Source organism: Hyperoodon ampullatus, assembly GCF_949752795.1.
Source record: "Hyperoodon ampullatus genome assembly, chromosome: 5".
Lineage (NCBI taxonomy): Eukaryota > Metazoa > Chordata > Mammalia > Artiodactyla > Ziphiidae > Hyperoodon > Hyperoodon ampullatus.
The window spans coordinates 31,347,309-31,369,968 of NC_136918.1; the positions used below are offsets into that span (position 1 = coordinate 31,347,309).

General features: G+C 48.9%; 1 protein-coding gene across 6 annotated transcripts in view; it reads left to right on the forward strand.

The window, feature by feature from the left end:
- The window catches only part of SH3BP5 (SH3 domain binding protein 5), a gene marked incomplete at both ends in the record, with an annotated part of 82,618 nt that overhangs the window by 18,463 nt on the left and 41,495 nt on the right, over positions 1-22,660 (forward strand). For 5 of the 6 annotated variants that reach the window (XM_079705129.1, XM_079705130.1, XM_079705131.1 and 2 more), the window contains one exon: positions 8,982-9,110. The exons of the other annotated variant lie outside the window; for it this stretch is intronic. In XM_079705129.1, coding sequence (XP_079561255.1) covers positions 8,982-9,110 — 129 coding nt within the window. The remainder of the gene's footprint in view (positions 1-8,981; positions 9,111-22,660) is intronic. 6 annotated transcript variants of the gene reach the window in all.

Here is a 22,660-nt window from a genome sequence, read left to right on the forward strand (position 1 = left end):
CCCTGGTACTGTCTTCCCCTTCTTTCTTTTCCGTGCACATTTCCGTCCCTTTGCAGCTGTCTTCACCAGGCTCCCTGGTTGGATGAAACTCGCTGATGGGGAATTGGGCCTGAGGGGTGCTGGGCAGGGAGGGGTTGTGGTCCTCACGGGGCTGGCTCCAGCCCCCCGGGGGCTCCTGCTCTCGCCCCCCCTCCTCCACCTCTGCCTCTTCTCTGCTCCTGGGCCCTCTTCCCTCGGCCTTTCTGGTTTGGCTCCCCAGGTCCCGGCTCTGCCCTGGCGCCGTCTTTCCACTTCTGCCTCTGCTGCAGAATTCCTGAGGGTGAAATCAGATTGTCCTGGCCGCCCTTCTCACAGGGCTGTGACAGCCGCTCCTTGTGGCAAGAAAAACCAGGCAGAGGCAAGGAGACAAGGCAGCAGAAGGACCCGGGAGCGTGGCGTGATCTCTCCAAGTGGGGAGCGGGGTGAAATCTGGGGTCCAGGAGCTGGACCTGTGCTGTCCGGGATGGCAGCCACTAGCCCCATGGGGCGATTTGAATTATACTTTAAAAATTAAAATTTAATACAAAATCCAGTTAGCTGCACTAAGCACATTTCAAGTTTTCATTTAGTCGCCTGTGGCCGGTGGCCTCTGTAGTGAGCTACACAGATACAGAACATCTGCATTGTTGCAGAAAGTTCTAGCAGCCAGCCCTGGAGGGCACTTGATCCCTTTCACCGAAGCTCTAGGAAAGTGGTTTCTTTGTGTGTTTTAGTAGCTACTACAAGTGCTGTTAAAGAATAGATTGGATGGGTGGGGAAAAAACATGATTTGTAGTAACATTAAAAACATTTCAGGTACCTTAGAATTGGTCAGGAAGTTGGAGTGTTTCCTGGGGTGCCTTTCATCGTGGAATTCTGGAACATTCCTGATACAGAGACTTTACATCCCAACTCTCTCGTTCTTCTGCCTCTGTCATAATTTTTGCCTTATTCTAGTTCTTATGTACTGTTTATTCTGTATTTTCCTTTACATGGATTCACATTCGTACTTAAGTTTGCTTGAAAATGAGACTTCATGACCAGAAGTGAAAAGTCATCAAAGGGAAATAACTTTGTTTCAAGCAGGCTTTTTTTTTTTAACAATTTATTTTATTTTTTATTATTTTTTAAACATCTTTATTGAAGTATAATTGCTTTACATTGTCGTGTTAGTTTCTGCTGTATAACAAAGTGAATCAGCTATACATATATCCCCATATCTCTTCTCTCTTGCGTCTCCCTCCCACCCTCCCTATCCCACCCCTCTAGGTGGTCACAAAGCACCGAGCTGATCTCCCTGTGCTATGCGTCTGCTTCCCACTAGCTATCTGTTTTACATTTGGTAGCGTATATATGTCCATGCTACTCTTTCACTTCAGTGAAGAATCATATGGACGTGCCCAACTCATAGGGTCCCGCTTGCTGACTTTGTAGAGCAATGCTCTTTGGTTTCCAGTGGGTTTATTGTTTTGCTAATCAAATTCTAGCAGATTCCCTTTGGGGAAGGCTCTGAGCCTGACTAACTCCCCCTTTCTTAAAAAGGAGATTAGCAAACGTGAAGAAGGGCTATGAAGAGATAGTGACCCCAAATGGAGGCTTTCTCCTTGGGAAAATCAGAAGGAGTAAAGGAAGGCCTGAGAAGGAATAACTGCTTCTCTGTTACTGAAAATACACTGGTGTTTCCCTCCAGCAGGGTCTCTGCAGGGCGGCCCTGGGGCAGGGTGTGGTTTGGTGGCACCAGCTGACCCGATGCTTTTTTTTTTTTTTTAATTGGGGTATAGTTGTTTTACAATGTTGTGTTAGTTTCTACTGTACAGCAAAGTAAAGTAGAGTTCCCTGTGCTATACAGCAGGTTCTAATTAGCTATCTATTTTATACATCTTAGTGTATATATGTCAATCCCAATCTCCCAGTACATTCCCACCGCTTTCCCCCCTTGGTGTCCATACATTTGTTCTCTACATCCGTGTCTCTATTTGTGCCTTGCAAACCTGACCCGATGCTTTTGGGCCTGAGGTTCCTTTTACACTCCTGTGATCACTGAGCATTTCAGAGAGCTTTTGTTTTTTGTGGGGAACATCTACGATGTCTGCGTGTTAGAGATTAAAACAGTTGTTTTAAACACTTGTATTCATTCATTAAAAATGACAGTAATAAGCCTATTACCTGTCAGCGTAAAGAATATATCTTTTCAAAAATAACTATTTTCCCAAACCAAAAAAAAATTCGTGAAAAGAAAGCTGTCATTTTATTGTTTTTATGAGTCTCTTTCATGTCTGGCTTAATAGAAGAGCTGGATGCTCATTTCTGCTTCTGCATTCTGTCTCTTGATGTCACTGCTCAAGTAGTCTCTGGAAACTCCACTCAACGCTCATGAGAGAATGAAGGTGAAAGAGGCAAATTAAGTCGAACTCAATTATGAAAATGGTTTTGACCTTGCAGACTCCCAGAAAAGGTCTCAGGGAGCCCCCAGTCCCTACCCCCGTGTTCCCTGGACCAGACTTTGGGAACCAGAGGTGAAGGGAAAGACACATGGAACTTAGGACTAGTGGTCTGTGCTCCTGACGCTAGCCTGACGCTCCCCTGCATGTGACCTTAGGTCAAGCCAGCACTTCTCCCCTGGGGCTGAGGTCTCTTATCTGGAGACTAGGGACCACCCTTCTTGCTGAGCCTAGCCATCCTGTCCTACAGGGTCCTTGTGAGTCTCAGATCATGCCTGTGAAATCTTTCCATGAGCAGAAAGCAGTGTATTTATAAATGGCATTACTAGGGATCTTTTGAAGTTTGGTGTCATCTTTAATTTGTAGGACAGTTATTTTTAAAAACTGACATTGTGTCCTAATCTCGCTTGGTTCTGGGGACACCTTTGTGAAGGGGAGAGGCTGCCCTTCTCAGCTTACAGGCGAGATCATCGAGGCTTGGGTGAGTGGATTGGCCAGAAAACAGGATTGTCCCCAGGGTGGTGACCCCTGCCCGCTGTTTCCAAGGCACACTGGTGCTGGTTTCATGGGGCTGAGGTTCTTGTCTGATACGGGGCTGCATCTTTCACACACTGACATATTCAAACAGGGAGACTGCCACCCTCAGCAGTTCTCCACGTGAATAAATTGCCCTCAGTCTCAGTCACCTGATGGATGTGACACAGTTTTGAGATTGGAAGATCTGAGGCCTCATCCAGGCTGAGGGAGCCCTTTTAGAACTCCTTCAAGTGCTGATCTAAAAAAAATCAGCTGGTAAACAGCCCTGGCTGGTATGTGGCTTATTTTTGTTGACTGGTGGAAGCTCTGCTCGTTCTCCTGAGGTGTTTGTACTTCTGAACTGCTTCCCTCCATGGATCACTTACTGTAGGGAAAACAGCCATCTCTCCTCCCTGGACACTCCTGGAAGCAGCCCCCATTCTGATCTTGGGAGACACATTTGCCTGTAATTGTAGGAGACAAAGAACCATGGCCGAGTCTTTTCTCGCACTAGGAAATAAGGCAAAAAACACAAGTTCAATTGTGGCCAGCTGCCCTTAAGATGGATTGAAAAAAAAAAAAGGAAATACTTTACACAGGGTAGGTTGAATTAAGTTCCCCAGACCCTGCTCCTTATAAGCATGGCTTTATTATCAGGGGCAGAAGCCCTCCAGCAGTTACCTGTATTTAGTTACAGTGCTTTGCCACATTATAGACTGTAGATTGACTTTCCCCTCCCTGAATACATTAATATGACTACCTTAAGGCATACAGTATTTTTCAGTTTTTTTTAAAGGCTTAATTCAGTTGCAAATGATAGAAATTCAATTCCAACCAGCTTAAACACAACATAAAGCAAGGGGGGACAATTGGGTGTGTGTGTGCACTATTTTGGCTCTAGGAGAGTGGAGTATGGGGTTAGACTGTAAAGCATTGCTGGGTCCAAGAGCTCAAAGTGTCATAGGGACTCCCTCCCTGCCTTTGGCAGGCTCTGCCCTCATGGTGCCAAGATGGCTGCCGTCTGCTCCAGCTTTCATTCCATCTTCTCAGCCACCTCAGTGCAAAAAGTTCCTCTAACAGTTTCAGAAAAGTCCCAGAATGAAATCTTACTGGTTCTGATCAGTCCCGTGCCCTCCCTCAGCAATCACTGAGGCTAGGAGTATCCCCAACTGATTGGCCAGGCATGGGACCAGTTCTGGGACCAGGGTGAGGCCTAGGAAAATCAGGGCTATTATGTTGGGTAGGCAGGAAAGGTTTTGGTTTGTGGGCTCCCACACTCCAGTATTTGTAGTGAATTATTACTCAGGTAGCCATGAGTAGCCATGAATTATTACTCAGGTAGCCATCCCTTTGTGGGATGGTACCAGAACTAGGCCCACTCTTTTATCAGGAAGAAGGCTGGCTTTATGTTTAGCTTTTAACACGTCTTGGATGAATAAGTTGTTGGTGCTTGGCTGTCAGCCATCCATGCGTCATCCTCTCTGGCAACACAGCCTCTTTTATAGAGGGAGACGCTGACGTCAAATCATATTTCCTGGGCCCAACACCCTTTGATGGTCACACGCTTGACCAGGCTGGTGGTCCCTGAATCTGCCGACCAGACTCACATGAAGACCCCAGTCCACTCTTTGGTAAAACCCAGATTTGATCGGGTGATGCCTCTGCTTAAAAATCCACCGTGATATTTTACTACAATTTTAAAAAGGGCAGAAAACAAAATAAAACAAACAACACTCTCCCCCCACCCCATCCTCATTTATTTCTCCCTTAGAGGCAATTTAATTGATCAGTTTAACATATTTTATCTGATTATTTAGGTATTTACATCTGTGACTCTAGTGGCATCTTCAGGATTCTCTATGTATAGTATCATGTCATCTGCAAACAGTGACAGTTTTACTTCTTCTTTTACAATTTGTATTCCTTTTATTTCTTTTTCTTCCCTGATTGCCGTGGCTAGGACTTCCAAAACTGTGTTGAATGATAGTGGTGAGAGTGGGCACCCTTGTCTTGTTCCTGATCTTAGAGGAAATGCTTTCAGTTTTTCACCATTGAGAATGATGTTGGCTGTGGGTTTGTGGTTTATGGCTTTTATTATGTTGAGGTAAGTTCCCCCTATGCCTACTTTCTGGAGAGGTTTTATCATAAATGGGTGTTGAATTTTGTCAAAAGCTTTTTCTGTATCTACTGAGATTATCATACGGTTTTTATCCTTCAAATTGTTAATATGTGTATCACGTTGATTGATTTGTGTATATTGAAGAATCCTTGCATCCCTGGGATAAACCCCACTTGATCATGGTGTCTGATCCTTTTAATGTGCTGTTGGATTCTGTTACTTCTGTGACTCTAAACAGTAGGCTTTGTGTGGCTACTTCTTGACTTCTTAGTTTTAGTTCTTATCTGCGGACACCCCCTATGGAAGATGAGGCTTTAGTCTCCTTCCTCCTGTGTCCTCCTCCACCCCTGTCCCTCCCAGCGGGACTGCGTTGTAGTCAGTGTTCGGAGTTTACACTGTTGCAGCTAGGAAAGCTCTGTTCACAGCCATGCCGTCCAGGGAACGATGAGAACTTTTGTTTTTTTTTTTTTTTTTTGGAGAACTTTTGTTTTTTATGGTAGAGAATTCTTCAAGCATTGCTGACAACAGGCACGTGGCAAGTAAATTGAGACTCACACGAGAAACCCACCCTGTCTCCCATTGTGTGTGGGATAGAGTTCAAAGGCCTCAGTGTGGCTCACGTGCCTTTCCTTCCTCTGTCCCACCAGCCCTCCCATCTGCCACCCTTCGCTTTGCTGGTCCCTCGATGCCCCCTTCTCTGGTGAAATCCTTCTTCGTCCAAGGCCTGACTGGAATGGTGCTTTCTCTGGGTGTGTCCTTCCTGGTTGTGTGTTCACTGCAGTGTGTAGACTGAGGTCTTAGTACTTATCACACTGCATGGTGCTTATTTATTTACTGCTTGAGTTTAAATCTTGGCTGTGCTGTTTCCCAGCTTTGCGACCTTCGGCAAGCTCCCTAGTTGCTCTGTGCCTCAGTTTCCCTCTTTGTAAAATGTGGATAAAAACCATAGCACCCGCAGGGGACTAAAGATTTTGTAATAACCTATAATGGAAAAGAATCTGAAAAAGAATAGATATATATGTATAGCTGAATCACTGTGCTGTACACCAGAAACTAACACAACATTGAAAATCAGCTATACTTCAATTAAAAAAAAAAAGGAACAACCATAGCACCTACCTGGTAAGGTTGTTTGTGATTGCATATGCTGATGGAATGAAAGCATCTGTAAGTGTCTGCCCCAAGGGAAACTGTCCATCTGTTCCCTGTACCCGCCTCATGCAGGCAGGTGGCTTATATTCACTGGTACCCAGAATAGCTCTGGGCAAATCAGAAGTCTCTGAGGGCCTGGCCGGGGAGCTCAGTGAGTGAAGCAGGCTGGATGTGGCTCCGGCACAGGGCGTGGGGGCTGGAAAGGACAGTCTCCAAGGGGTGCCTTCTCCTTTACTTCTAGCCAGTGGTTGCCAAGTAGGAATGGGGGCCCAGTTTTGCCAGATCATCTGATTAAAAAAAATTTTTTTTTTTTTTTACGAGAAATGTGAGCATCCGCATTTAAAAAAATATACGATTTTTCCTGACATTTGGTACACAGCGTAGAGGCTGAAGGCCCTAAGCCTGTGGGCCCATAGGCCACTGGTTTGGAGCACAATTCTCATTTCCCAGAGGAGGTGCAGAGTGATGGCGTGACCTGCCCTGGGTCACACGCTGACTGATTTGGCCCCTGGTGTTCCCACCTGTGGTCTGGACATGGTGCTGGCCCCTCCCCCGCCAGGGTGCTGAGTGGGAGGATTCAGCCATGTGTGTAGGTGCGTCTGCCAAGCCTCTGCCCACACAGGGTAGCAGGTTATTCCCGCCCTCACGTCAGCTCCCCCTGCCTCAGAGCCACCCCCTTGGTGGTGTTTAATAGGATTGTGGGTCTCTTTTTATGCCGGGGGAAAAAAATTGTGTGCATTTATTGAGTACCTGCTGTGTGCCCAGGAACTAGTAGGTGTTTCACGTTTGCATTCTCTCTTATTCCTTCCAGCAGCCCTCCCTATGAGATGGAAAGTCACCATTTTATAGGTAATAAAAATTATTCATAAGGAAGTTACCTGATGGGGGCCTCACAGAAAGAGGTTTAACCAGGATTAGATCCATCTCTCTGATAAAAATCCCGAGCTCTAGACAACATGTTACCTCCCACGTACAGGAAGTCAAGTCTAACAGAAGCTTGGTGGAGCTTTGCTTGTCCCTGGCGGCCTGCACGCATCTGTGGCGCTTCCTCTGGAGGACAAGCCTAGTCTTGTTCTGTCTTCGGCAGCTGTAGCTGTAGCACGTGACTGCAGGCCTGGCCAGATAGGAGGGAAGGCAGAGAAAATTAGGATGATGAGGAGGATACAGGCCTGGGGGAAGCAGCCAAGGCCTCTGTCAGAAGTAGGACGGGGCTCAGGAGCTGAGAAGCTCCCATACCAGACCATGTCTTCATATGCTGCAGCCCTGGCACTTTCAAACCCATCTAGAAAACCCACGGTATGAGATGATGGGGGGAAGGAAATTAGAAGTGATCGGGGCCTTCCTCACCCCCATGAGCCATCCCGTTGGCCCAAGAGGCCCATATAATTTTAGATTTAGAAATAGTTTTCAGATAGTGAGGCAGCCCCTTTGTAGCCAACGGAGCACACGTGTTTTACCAGCAGTGTGGCCGGCTGCTCTTGGGGCCGCCCCATGGCTGGTGATCATGTGTTGTTCCTCCTTCCCTGGGCACCCACTTCCCCCTCAAATGCACGCACACACCCCGAGGCATGGCTGTGACAGGCCAGTGCCCGAGGGCAGAGGAGTAGAGGGGAGGGACGTGGGGTCTCTGAAGCCCTCACCCACCGTCCAACATGGCCTTCTAGACATGGGACTAAATGTTGTCTTTTTAATTTTTTTTCCTCCTTGTGGCATCCATGGATCTGGTTTCCTGACTTTCACGACGTGGTTAAACCCTGGCACCGCCCACCTGCCTGTTCTTCTCTCCCAAACTCTTATCCAGGCCACCTTGCTCGTGACATCCCTGGGAGGGGTGGCCGCCCTTATCTCTAGCCACTCTCCGCATTCCAGACGTACAGCTTCCATCAATCTCTGGAAAATGCCACACTGCTCCCTCCCCCCACCCGGGGGGCGCTGGTCTGCCACCTGCTTTGGACTCAGTATTTTCCCTCCTCCCCAGGTGCCCATCCATGATTCAGGCTTCTGTGCAGGTAGTAACCCCTGGAAGTTTCCTGCGAGTCTCCCTCTAACCTCACCCCCCTCCCCCCGCCTGCCTGACCTGGCCTGGTGAGGTTCTCTGCCCTGGGTTCCACGGCACCTGTACTGGTCCCATCCTGGCTCAGACTCGCTGGGATGGGCTGTAAATGCCTCCCTCACCCACCAGACTGGAAGTGCCCTGAAAGCAGGGACCAAGGCCTAGCACAGGGCCTGGCATGTGGGCAATCTGTACCTGCTGTTTAATGTTGACCATGCTACACGGGTGGGGACATCATGAGAGTGTAGCAAATGGTGCCATCATTAGGGAGTGAAGCTGCCAGGGGTGGCCGGACTGGGCATCTTCCCCTGGATGGAGCCTTTCAGTCTAACCTGCACTGTCCAATGAGGTAGTCACTGGCCACACTGTTTAAATTTAAATATAGTTACTTAAAATGAAATAAGTTAAAGACTCAGTTCGTCAGTCTTGCTAGTCAGTGTCAAGTGTTCAGTAGCCATGTGTGGTCAGTGGCTGCCATACTGAGCAGTGCATCTAATAGGACACTCCAGCATCGTGGAAGTTTCTCTTGGATGGTGGTGCTCTAGACACCATCTTGTAAAGGCGTGAAATCAGGGGCTTGTAGGCCGAGTGGAGGCCCTTCTGGGTGCTTCTGGTTAACTAAAGCAGATTTCCGCACGTTCCTTCTTAAGCCTGAACTGTGTCGTCAATTTCCTGCCCGCAGGACATTCGTCAGAAGTTCCGCTCTGTTCTGGTTGAGGCAACGGTGAAACTGGATGAGCTGGTGAAGAAAATCGGCAAAGCTGTGGAAGACTCGAAGCCCTACTGGGAGGCACGGAGGGTGGCGCGGCAGGTAAGCTCTCCTGCTCTGCCCATCACCCCGCCCCGTACCGTGGGCGCACCTCTGACTCGTGGGCCTCCTGCTGAAGCTCAGGGGCATGGGACAGCCGTGGCTTTGTCCACAGGTGCGTTTGGAGTCAGCCCCTTGTTTTCCTCCCCACTGCAGGTTGCTTTCACTCCTGCTCTTGGTACTATTAGTAGGGTAAGCATGCTGGCATTTGGATGCACCTACCAGGGGCTGCTGCCTTGCTGCTGGAACTGGTACCCAGGTCCACCTCCCAGGCGGCCGGACCAGAGGCTGTGCTTAGAACATCGGGCTTGTCCTCCGCCCTCCCTGATGACTGTCTGTTGGACAGCAGGGGGAACGCTCCCCCCACTCATATTCTCCTCCCTGGTTTGGGAGAAATTAGCTATCTGCTTCTCTTGGAACATTGGTTCTTTGTCCTGAGAGCCCAAATAGGCAACAGAGGAACCAAGACCAGAAAAGGGGCGGCAGAGGGGCTGTGGTCAGGCGACTGCCGGGGCTGCTGGTTTCAGAGTGTCTTCCTTGGATCGTCACGGATGTGGGGACTTCCCAGCCTGAGATGCAGGCCCTGTGAATGGGAAGGAAAAGAGCTTCCAACACATGGTGGTACCTGCTGTGTGCCAGGCCCTGGGCTGGGGGCTCTCACACCCCTTGGCCCACACGGGGGCTTCCTGCTCAGGTGACTCTTGAGCAGCTGGTCCCAGTTGAGTTCCTGTCCCTACTGTGTGTTATGAGACAGAAGATGCTGCCGCCTCCCAGGGTCTCTACCTGTAAGCAGCTTGCTCAGTGAGTGCAGGTACCACGGCAGGCCCCCACTGTGTGTGTGCAGTGTGCTATTGGGCTGGGGTGGGGTGGGGGGAGGCAATGGGAAAGTGAGCCCTTGGGAAGCGAAGCCCCAGCAATGTGTTAAGGCGGGAGCCATCGAGGATAAGGGGCCAGGACTTGGGCATTCCTCTTCCTTGCCCCGCTCCGTGCACCCCTCAGATTTCTAATCAGGGATCCCCTTGACGCTTTGGTGGTTCTGCTGAGATTCTAGCTACGTATTTGGGTTTTGCACTCTGAATGCTGAACTGAGCTTTCTCGTTGGAACCTTCCAGATAATGTGGCCTTTGTTCCTAGACAGACCAGCTGCCCAAAACCCTTCCTTCCCTGTCCTGCTGCCCTGGGCTGTACAACATCCAAGTGCCCATGACTTGTTGGCCTGCAACAAGCCTGAGCAGCCGTCCTTCTCTCCGCCTTCCTCTGGGCCCCACCCAGGCTGTAGCTTTCTAGAGAGAAGGAGCCCTTCTCCAGAAGGTGCTCACCAGTCCCCAGAAGCTCCCCAACCCTAAGGCATCCTCCCTCCAAAGTGCCCTGTGCCACAACCTTCAAAGTGCCCCACGTTGGTGATGTGTCTCACCCACCATAGCCCAGGGTGGTAGTGGTCTTGACCTTGCAGTGAGAAGCGTTCTGGTTAGGTTTGAGGAGAAATTTCTGATAATTTAATGTGAACATTGGGTCCGTGCTGAGGAGGTCGTGAAACCTCCTCTTCTGAAAGTCTTCAACACTTGAATTTATGGTCCCTTTGAGGACACACATATCTATATAAAAACATCCATGTCCCCATGCCGTGGGGTGATTTCATAGTGGTCTGTGAAAGCATCCCCTTGGAGCCTCGGCAGTGGCTTCCCCACGGGAGTTTCCCCACTGGGTCCCCTGAGCTCAGATTTTGGAGCAGAGCTGGTAAAGGGACCTTTGTGTTCAGGGGCCTCTGGAGGTTGGCCGTTTGGCCATCAGCCCCCGCTGATGGGCCTTACCCTCCTTTGGCTGAACAGATGTCTTACATGCTCCGACCTCAGAGTCTTGAACTTGCTGGTCCCCCTGTTTGTTGCTGTCTCAACCACAGGATTTGCATGGTCCACTCCATCTCCTTCAGCTTTCTGCTCAGATGTCACTTTATCAACAAGGCCTTCCTGGGCTAACATTTAAATGACAACTGCCAGCCCACCATCTCTGCCACCCCAGCCCTCATTCCTTGATTGGCTTTTTCTTCATAGCACTTCTCACCCCCGACCTGTTATTGTTTACTTGTTTATAGTAGTGAAACTCCACAAATTCCCAGACAGGGAAGTTGGTCTGTTTGGGTCATTGCCAGCATACAGAAGGTGTTCAAGTCTTGAGGAAACAAACAAATGAACCAATGAGTGAATGATGAGGTTGACCAGATGTTCCTCCCGGCCTTCCGTTGGCATCCTGAGCTTTCCCTCTCCATTGCCGCTTTACTCACAACTTCTTCCCTGCTGTGTGCCCTCTTCCCTGCAGAGGGATGGGAGCATGACTGGCAAATCCAGCTTCATCTGGGTTGGGTTCATTCAAATCTCATTTGGTGGGTGGGTCCCCAGTTGGCTGTGACACAACTGGAATAGATTTCACACCACTCCCTTTTTGTTCCTCACCCCAATCCTCTTTGATGGAAAAAGAGGTAGGAAGGAGGGAGCTACGTTGGGAGGGTCCCACTGTTGGACGGCAGTGAAATGTGGCTTTGCGTCTTCCTCTCATCTCTTGGCCAGTGAGGACAATTACCGTGCAGTTACTGAGTCCCGTGGGCAAGCCACTGAGTCATCAGGCCTCATCAGGTGATACAGACTGGGGCTGAGTGACTCTCCGTCAGCTGGCAGAGCCCAGGATGATGTTGAGGGAATCCTGCCTGGCATTATGCCTGCAAACCCCCCTTAAACTCCTGCCTTCTCGCAGGTGGGCAGGAAGAAGGGTAGAAAAGGCTCAGAGTGACCCCTACCCCTTAGCCCCAAGGGACCTTGTTGGTCTCTGGCCGAGGAACTGGAAGGGCGCTCAGAGGCTGAGGCTGGGTGAGGATGTCACTTTTTATCTCTGTGGTTGGTGGGCCGTCTGGGCTTGGCCAGGAGGCTGAGTCTGTCTCTGACCTTTCTGGTGGTGAAGAGGACGGGGCCTCCCCCTAGCTGCTGCCAAGTGGGGCTTCCTGTTTTCTTCCTCTGGTCTTACCCCCACCCCTTCCTTTCTATATATACAAACCCCTCTGACTGTGTGTAGCAGGGATGGTCTCTGAGAGTTGCCTTCACAGCGTCTCCTCCAAGTGTGTCTCATGAGGCACTGCGTTCTCAGAGCCTCAGCATCCTTGTCTCTGTGGAAACAGTGATCTGAAAACAGTGAAACAGTGATGGTCATGGACCGTGAGAGTCCTGAGGTGTCCTTAGGACTTAAATGAGCTAATGTTTGATGATGGAATCCCTGTATGATCTTAGATTTTGGTTTCACTAAAAAAAGATTGTAGAAAATTCAGAAAATAGACAAAAAGAAGAAAATAAGTCCCCACACCTTCTGTTAATACTTGATGTATACCTCCTTTAAAAAACAAAAAAGAAGAGGTAATACTGTAGTGATGGTTTTATAATGTCTGGAATGCTCCTGTCCATCCATCCAGAGTCTCAGCGAACAGCAGAGACTTACAAAGGAAAAGACTTCTACAGCTTGGTTTTCCATAAAGAGTTTACAAAGACTTGTGATTGTTGGGCCAGTAGGAATTGTGTCTGATCATCAGAAATTTGCACTGACTTTACTGTTCCTGATGTCAACTCATTTTCCTACCAGGAGTCGGATCCAGTTCTGTGATCTTGAAAACCCAGTCCGCATTCCGCCAGGAGTGGGCCGAGCACTTGTTTTGTCTCCTGGGCCAGGTGGGGGCAGGAAACTGGCTTTGATTTATTTGAGGGTTTTGTCCGTGAGCCAGAGCTTGTTTTTAACGTGGCTTTGACATATCTGCCAGCCCATCTGGCCTTCAGTGTGTGGCAGGGGACATTCTGAAGGGGGGTGGGTGGGCGTGGAGCCTGTGTGACTCAGCAAACTTGAATGGCAGAGAGTTTCTTGCTTCCTCTGCTCCCTGTATTCGAACTAGTCCAACAGTGGCCCCGGGCCTGTCATTTTATCACTGCCAGTCCCAACCCTTGTGCTTTTTTTCCTTTTTCAAAAATGGTGGTAAACTGTATTTAGCATAGGATTTACCGCTTAAACTGCTTTTTTTTTTTTTTGCGGTACGCGGGCCTCTCACTATTGTGGCCTCTCCCGTTGCGGAGCACAGGCTCCAGATGCGCAGGCTCAGCGGCCATGGCTCACAGGCCCAGCCGCTCCGCGGCATGTGGGATCTTCCCGGACCGGGGCACGAACCCGTGTCCCCTGCATCGGCAGGCGGACTCTCAACTACTGCGCCACCAGGGAAGGCCGAAACTGTTTTTAAGTACACGATTCAGTAGCATTAAGTACATTCACATTGCTGTGTAACCCTCACCACCATCTGCCTTCAGAACTTTATCATTTTCCCAACTGCAACCCTGTACTTATTAAATAATAACTCCCCTCTCCTCCCTTCCCCCCAGCCTTTGGCAACCACTGTCCTACTTTCTGTCTCTGAATTTGACTCCTCTAAGTACCCCATGTAAGTGGAGTTGTGCAGAGTTTGTCCTTTTGTGACTGGCTTTTGTCACTTAGCATAATGTCTTCAAGGTTCATCCATGTTGTAGCCTGTGTTGGAATTTCATTCCTTTTTAAGGCTGAATAATATTCCACTGTATGTGTAGATCACATTTTGTTATTCATTCATCCATCGGTGGACCTTCGGATTTTTAAATGATTGGAATGTGTCAGGAGACTTTGGAACCCTGAAGGGCAGCATAAATGCAAAATAGTGAGGGTTATCCAGTGCTGACAGTTGCCTGTTTTGTGTTTATGGGATCAGGTAAGTCCACGTGCTTTAATCTCCTTTGGGGAGGTAAGTGGTTGGGGAAATGTTTGAAACTTAGCTGACTTAACTGTAGGACCACTGGCAAAGCTTGGCCTCTGAGCCAGACTACCTGGCTTTTAATCCCAATTTACCACTTAATAGCTATGGGACCTCTGCAGGTTACTTAATGTTTGTGCTTTAATTTCTTCATCTCTAAAATGGAATTGTGTATCAGTTAGTTGTTGCTATGAAACAAACCAAACTCAGTGGCTTAATACATTTATTTAGCTCATGATTTTGCTGGGCAAGCTTTCTGAACTCAGGTTTTGGCTGATCTCATGAATGTGCAATCAGTTGGTGGGTTGGCTGGAGCATTGGCTGATCTGGGATGGCTTTATCTATCAAGCAGTTGACTTGTCAGCTGAGGTGTCGGGTGGCTGGACCACGTGCATCTCATCCAACAAGCTAGTGTGGGCTTCTTCATATGGTGCTGGGATTCTAGGAACAGAAACGGCAAGCCCTTTCCAAGCCTCTGCTTGCATCACATTTGTTAATGTCCTGCTGGTCTGAGTAAGTCACATGGCTCGTCCAAAAGCAAGAGGCAGGGAAAAAATAAACTCCACCTGCAAAAATACCTGCAAAGTATTATGGCCATTTTTGCAGTTCACCACAGTGATTAAGTTAGTTCATGTAAAGCATTTGGACGAAAGAAAATGAATGTTAAGTTATCATTCCAGATGTATTTTTCTATCAAATATTATATCTCCAAGGTGAATCTGCTATGTTAAAAAACAAAACAAAAACACCACCGCCACCGCAAAAAAATACCCTGTGGGTGGAAGAAGAAACAGTCCTCTGCTGGCTGGGAGGGGATATGGAAGATGTAGAGACAGAAGGGTGACCCCAGGCAGGGTGGGTACATACCAAGTTGCTTGTGGAGATAAAATGTGGCAGAGGATCGAAAATGATGATGAGGGGATAGCTGACTTACCATGCGACTGATGGAAAGCCCTCCAAGCCCAAACGGATGAGTGGCGGGGACCTTGAATGGAAGGGAAGTCATGTTTCCAATGAAAGGAGTAAGTCAAATATGTCGGATAATCCCCTGAATTCTTATGTTAATCACTATTGTAGTCTTCTGTTGTTGGGAAATCTGGACCTTGATTTTGTTTACAGAAGACCTTCCCTAAGTGGAGAACAGGAAGCCTGGGCTTTGCAGAGATGGGACGAAAATGCAAGTGTATGTCAATACAGGTTATACTCTACTTGTCCATGAATTTTTTTCCTTCTAATTCATTATTTTCTTTCATTTGACAAATATTTACAGTGTTCCTACTAAGTTTCATGTACTATTTTAGCCACTTGTCAAGAACAGAAGAAAGACTCTGTCCTGTACAGCTGACAGTCCCCTCTTAGCAGTCTTATAAAAGTTGTGTGGGATGGAATGTTTGGGGCAAAAGTAGAATCTTTGTTACTGATCTGCATTCGTGTGTGTGTGTGGGGGGGGGTGGTTCTTCCCCCTTCATTTGAGAAATGGAGTGAAGCATTGCTCCCAGGGAAACAGGATTGTTCCTGAGAGCCTCTGGTCACAATTTCATCAAACACAACTTTGTTTTATGTATGTTTCTCTTTAAAGACACCTTCTTTAATCTATATGTCTTACGAATAATCAATTCTATACAATGTTTCTTTACAATGAAACGCTAGCCCGGAAGGGATGAACATTTCCCTGCCCCTGGGTGACAGAACCGAAAATTTCTCTGGCTTTCAGCCCCACACCGTGCTGTGCTTCTGTCGTGACCTCTCAGGCATTGTTGCCACACATTTAGCCGCGTTTCCACGGCTTCATCTTGCACTACAGACTTGACGTTAGTGCTTACTGGAGCAGCGTCTTATACGGATCTGCACATTTCCTCTTCCTTTTTCTGGATTTACCGTATTGTTGATTCATTAACAGTGAACTCATGGCCAACGGCACAATGACTCACGCCTGGAAGCAGCTCATCTAAAACACGTATTTTCTCTGTAAGGCACGTCACAGCTGTCCTGTGCTTAGGGAGGACCCCAGAGGGCACTCAGCACTGGGCTTGGGGGCCACCTTAGAGAGGAACCACCAACGAAAAGCACAAAAATGTGAAAAACGTGGCACTCAGTAGACTGTGAGAAGGATGGGTGTTTGCAACCTGACAGCCGGAACAGAAGGCAGGGGGTCCTCTCTGCTTGGCCTCAGCTGGTATCGTGCACATCAAGACTCACATCTTTTTGCTTCTCTGGGCTGGTCCGTGGATGACTCCAAAAGGGCAGTAAATACTGATTTTGGGGTTACAAATAAATCGTAGCGGGTAGGCAAATTCACAAATATGGAATCCATTGAATGATGAGGATCAATATACTCAACAAGTGGAGAGCCCAGTGGGGAGGACCATCTGTTAGACAACAGGTATAGATGGCACAGGTGTAGACGGTGTGTGGAGGAGGCCGGTGGAGTGAGGTCACGGTGTGTGTGTGCATGTGTGTAAAGCTTTGGAAACATGCCTGAGCCCCTGAGTATGTGAGACTCTGGGTCAAGGACAGAGGAGCCGCAATCTGAGGGTGGAGCCGGCATGGACAGGACCTGGCCTGAGTCCGTCAGCTCCAGGGGTGTACGGTGGGGCCTCGGGCAGCTGAAGGACCAGGCAGGGAGGGAACCGCATGGCCCGATGAGGGAGGGTGCAGCCTCAGCCTAGCCTCCTGCCTGGGTAGAGTAGCCACGGTGGCTCTTGCGTGTGGGCTCAGTTGTGTTGGAGAAACTGATGGGGCACTGATGCCACATGTCGGGTCCGTACTGGTGGCAGCTCTGCATGGAGGTCCAGCGGTGTCTCAGGCACCACGTGTCCCCATAATACAGATGAGGAAAGTAGCCTCGCAGCCCAGAGACCATCACTCGGGCCTTCACATGTGCCTTTCCCGTGCTGTGATCTGATCTGGGAGGACGTGGAGGGGGCTGGATCGGATTCAGTGGTTAACCAGCTGCCAAGAGTGAGTCATGAGAACTCCAAGGCTGTGACCCGAAGAGGCAGCAGGCAGTTGAAGCGCAGTCGGGTGTAGCCCTGGGAGAAGGTGGTGAGCTCCTCCTCCCCTAAAAGTTCTAGCAGCACCTGGTGCCCGAGTGGGAGCCTCACAGTGATGCAGGCACGCCGCAGGGGGGCGCTGGGCGTGGACAGCACCGAGGTGACTGTTTCCGGGAAGACAGGGTGTGGACAGAGCCATCAGAGGTCAAGGATGGAGGGGAGGAGGGGAAGGAGGGTCGTTGTAATGCTCTTTCTACACCAGGCACTTTCCCAAGTGCACTTTCCCAAGCACCAGGGCAATACGTTTTGGGGTTTTTTTGCAGTACGCGGGCCTCTCACTGTTGTGGCCTCTCCCGTTGCGGAGCACAGGCTCCGGACGCACAGGCTCAGCGGCCATGGCTCACGGGGCCAGCCGCTCCGCGGCATGTGGAATCCTCCTGGACTGGGGCATGAACCCACGTCCCCTGCATTGGCAGGCGGACTCTCAACCACTGCGCCACCAGGGAAGAAGGGAAATACTTTTAAAAAACCTTCTGCAGAGGAGGAAACAGGCTTAGAGAAAGTCAGGTTATTCAAGGGGCTCCCACGGCCCTCATTTATTCGGATCTGTGGGGTGCCTGGGCCTGCAGAGGTGGGTCCCTTATGGACATGAACCCACTGGGGCCTGACGGAGGGTGGCCAGGCGATGGTATCATTACTGCCGTCACACAGAGGGGACAGTAACTAAGACTTTGGGAGGTAACGGAACGTGCCCAGACCACAGACCCCGTGGAGAGGAGTGAAGATTTGAACCTCCATCTCCCTGCTTCTGGCTGTTGCCTGCAGCCTGGTGCTGGCCCTCTGACGGTATTTAGGGACTGTTGGAAGCCTGACCACACCCTGACACGTCTTATGGGAACAGGTAAGAGGAATAATCGACTCGTAGGGCTAAGGGGAGATGCTGGGCTCGTCTGCAGTTATTTCCCTGCCTTTGCTGCCCTGGGGCACCTGGGAGGCTCTTGCCAAGTCATCGGTGGCCCTTTGAAACTTCTTCCCCTCCTGGGACCTGAGTGCACTTTCGTCCTGCTTCCCTCTTTCCCGGTCACTTTTGTTTCTGCTGAGCCTGTGCCTGCCTGGGTGGCAGCTGTCTGCGTGAGGAAGGCCGGGTCAGTGACGTCCGCCCCTGTGATCCTGGTCACATTCCCACTGAGCGGCCCCAGGCCAGTTCCTGGGAACTGCATCACCCAGGTGCCCAGGCTGAGGGCAGGCCGCTGGGTGACGGCGGCACCTGTCCCAAAGCAGAGTCCCTGGTGATTTACGGCAGGAGGGAGATGTGCTATTCACCCTCCTTGGCCCCCGCAGGACCACCCTGCCTTGCAGTCTTGGCTGGAGATTCTGGGGAAGAAGCAGCCGCATTGGGAGGCCTAGAATCTTGCGTCAAGATGGGGTCAGTGGGGAGACAAGGGGCAACCTCTGACCCAGGGTGAAGGCTCCTGACGTAGAACAGGTCTCGAGGCTTCCAGAAGGACCCACCCCGCTTTGGAGCCGTTGCCCCTCCTGCTGGGCTGGCTGTGCTTCAGGCATCCTCCACTCTCCCATGACTGGAGAGGGAATGCGGCTGATCTGAGGTTTTCTCTTCTGTGGTGCAAGGACCACCTGCATTTGACCCCTTCCTGCCTGGAGGGCAGCAGGAAGCCAGGAATGGGGCTAGTGGCCAGCAGGGTCTCAGCGGGGCAATATGATGCTGGGGGTGCTGCTCCTGCGCCCCCCGCCGATGCCTGGTCTGTTGGGGGCTTCTCAGGGACAGTCCCCTTTTCCTTTCAATGGCCTTTTGCTGAGGCCTGGCTGATTCCCGTAAGTGCTGCTTGAAGCTGACAGATATGGCTTGTCACCGCAGGACAGCGGTTGGAGGGGAAGCAGGATGTGGAATTCTGTACCGAATCTGAAACCATGAGGCTCCTTGGATGTTTCTCTTTTTCTTTTCTTTCTTCCCTCCCCCGCCTCCGTCCCCCCCTCCATCTGTTATCAATAAAATCAATGAAATTGCTGCTTCCACATGGATCGCCCTTCCCTCCCCCTCCTGTAAACCACTGGCATTCCCTAGAGGGAGCAGCAGGGTGACTGATTTCTCAGTTGAAGAAAATCAGAGTATGGGATGTATTTCTGCTACCAGTTTTGTCAACACGGGTAGGCCTCTTATGTTGCCAGGCAACAGGGTTTGGTCCCCAGCCAGCGGTGATGTTTCTCTTGAACTTTTTGACTTAGCTTTCCTCGCCTGGGGACACCCCCTGCCCACCCTACTTTCTTCCTTTTCTCTCCCCCTTCCCAGTGTGACTTCATGTCCCCGCTTGCCTTCTAGGAAAACTTCCCCCTGAGAATTTGATGGACTTTTTCATGCTGAGAAGTGGATGACTGATAAGGCTTCGAGATTTATGGTCTTTGGATGTTCAAATTGTTCTGCTTAGAAATACTCCCATAGCTTGGGTTTTTCTGCTTCCTGCCTGGTGGGATGGCTGATTCCCAGCTTGGGACTCATCACATAGGGGGGGGCTTCTTGAAATGTGTGTAAAGGAACCATGCCCATCACACCAAGAGGGAGGTGCTGAGGAGTCCAGGCCATAGAGGAGTTTTCATTTCTGCCTGGTGAAAGATCCCTGTGGAGTTTAAGCCCTAAAGGTAGGGTCAGCAGATAGAATACAGGACACCCAGTTCAAGTTGAATTTCAGATCTTTTTTTTTTTTTTTTACATCTTTATTGGAGTATAATTGCTTTACAATGGTGTTAGTTTCTGCTTTATAACAAAGTGAAACATATACATATGTTCCCATATCTCTTCCCTCTTGCGTCTCCCTCCCTCCCACCCTCCCTATCCCACCCCTCTAGGTGGTCACAAAGCACCGAGCTGATCTCCCTGTGCTATGAGGCTGCTTCCCACTAGCTATCTATTTTACGTTTGGTAGTGTATATATGTCCATGCCTCTCTCTCGCTTTGTCACAGCTTACCCTTCCCCCTCCCCATATCCTCAAGTCCATTCTCTAGTAGGTCTGTGTCTTTATTCCTGTCCTGCCCCTAGGTTCTTCATGACATTTTTTTTCTTAAATTCCATATATATGTGTTAGCATACAGTATTTGTCTTTCTCTTTCTGACTTACTCTTCACTCTGTATAACAGACTCTAGGTCCATCCACCTCGTTACAAATAACTCAATTTCGTTTCTTTTTACGGCTGAGTAATATTCCATTGTATATATGTGCCACATCTTCTTTATCCATTCATCCGATGATGGGCAATAGGTTGCTTCCATCTCCTGGCTATTGTAAATAGAGCTGCAGTGAACACTGTGGTACATGACTCTTTGAATTAAGGTTTTCTCAGGGTATAGGCCCACTAGTGGGATTGCTGGGTCATATGGTAGTTCTATTTGTAGTTTTTTAAGGAACCTCCATACTGTTCTCCATAGTGGCTGTACCAATTCACATTCCCACCAGCAGTGCAAGAGTGTTCCCTTTTCTCCACACCCTGTCCAGCATTTATTGTTTCTAGATTTTTTGATGATGGCCATTTTGACTGGTGTGAGATGATATCTCATTGTAGTTTTGATTTGCATTTCTCTAATGATTAATGATGTTGAGCATTCTTTCATGTGTTTGTTGGCAGTCTGTATATCTTCTTTGGAGAAATGTCTATTTAGGTCTTCTGCCCATTTTTGGATTGGGTTGTTTGGTTTTTTGTTATTGAGCTGCATGAGCTGCTTGTATATTTTGGAGATTAATCCTTTGTCAGTTGCTTCATTTGCAAATATTTTCTCCCATTCTGAGGGTTGTCTTTTCATCTTGTTTATGGTTTCCAAAGGAGGCAGGAATGTACAGTGGAGAAAGGGCAGCCTCTTCAGTAAGTGGTGCTGGGAAAACTGGACAGCTACATGTAAAAGTATGAGATTAGAACACTCCCTAACACTATACACAAAAATAAGCTCAAAATGGATTAAAGACCTAAATGTAAGGCCAGACACTTTCAAACTCTTAGAGGAAAACATAGGCAGAACACTATGACATAAATCACAGCAAGATCCTTTTTGACCCACCTCCTAGAGAAATGGAAATAAAAACAAAAATAAACAAATGGGACCTAATGAAACTTCAGATCGTTTTTTTTAAGCATCACTCTGTCCCATGTTAACCTTGGGACACACTTCACTGAAACAGATTATTTGTTTATCTGAAATTCAAATGGGCCTGGGAGTCCTGTATTTTTATCTGCTAAATCTGGGACCCCTCCTGAGGAGGGAAGTTGTGGTCTGAGTCATCAGCGAGGTGGAGAAAGTAGTTTCAGAGTCGGCCGCCCCTTCTCGGGGCTCCTGAAGTCACAGCGCTCAACCATGGAGAGTTGTGGTCTGCACCTTGCCACCTGGCAGGTACAGGACAGGCGCTTGTGCTAGGATTCCACATGACTATAATGCACTCAGCTTGGTGCTTCTAGGAGGAAATGGGGTTCCTAAGAGAGGTGCCTGAGGCTGACATTTTTTTCTGTCCCTTCCTGACCCTCCCTAGCTTGATCGCTGCATTCCGAAGGGCCTCATGGGAGGCCACACCACTGGGTTTCCTCTGAAGGACCTTCCAGAAGGTGAGCTCCCCAGCTGTCCTTCCTCCGCTGCTGGGCGTCAGCCTCCCTCCAGCTCTCTCCCCTTCCCCATCCCGAGTGCCTTTATTAGTTAGTTTGGTCATTTATTCATTTGCTTGTTTATTCATTTTTCCATTTAGAACTTCCTTAGGCCCTAGAGGAAAGGGTGCCTCTTTGCTTCAATTAAGGCAGTGATCAGCTGGCTTTAGGAAGCCTCACTTTGAAGAAGTGGTTTAAATGGAAGTAAAAAAAACAAAATACCATGTGTTCATCAGTTTGTTACTGGCTTCAAGTGCATTCCACAGCCTTTTGGCAAAGCACTGTACTGCAGAGAAGGTGCTGGGCCTTTTTTATTTCTAAAAATCATGGTGTATCTTCTAAGTTCTCTCATTCTTTGAATTTAAGTCTCGATCTCAGGCTCAAGCCAACTGAGCGAAGCTTCTCTTTATACAGAGACGACTGGGAGGTGTTCCTGGGCACTCAACCAGGGTGGCTGCAGGCAGCTGTAGCGGGCTTTCCTGAGAGCAGTTGTTGGAAAGAAATTGACATGTGAGGCAATGTATTAGTTTAGGTAGGTTCCTCTTCCATCTGGCTCCACCCCAAGCCCATAAAAAAATATACAAATGAACTTCTACAACCTAAAATTCTGAAATTTGTATTGCCTTGTACACAAAATAATGGCCTCATCCTGTAGCAGCCAGGAATTGCATTTTGCTGCAAGTAACGCAGGGCTTAAAAACAGTGGCCGAAACACAAGAATACTTTCTCTCACCTGAAAGAAGACCTGAATTAGGCAATCTAGGTTGATGCCATGAGTCCAGGGTCATCTGAGATCCAGTGTCGTATTTATTGCTCAATCCTAGTGTGTGAGTCCCATCCTCGGAGTCACTTCATGGTCCAGGATAGCTCCAGACGCTCAAGCCATCTCATCTGTATTTCAGGAAAAGAGGAAGGGGAAAGGACGTATGCCCCTTGTATTTGAAAGAGTCTACCCAGAAGTCCCAGGCAACACGCTGCTTCTCTTTCATTGCTGGTTCTCTCATTCTTTGAATTTAAGTCTCTTGATCTCAGGCTTACAGCTGAACAAAGTTTCTCTTTGTACAGAGAAGAATGGGAGGTGTTTTCACACTGACCCCGGGCATAGTCATGGGTAGCA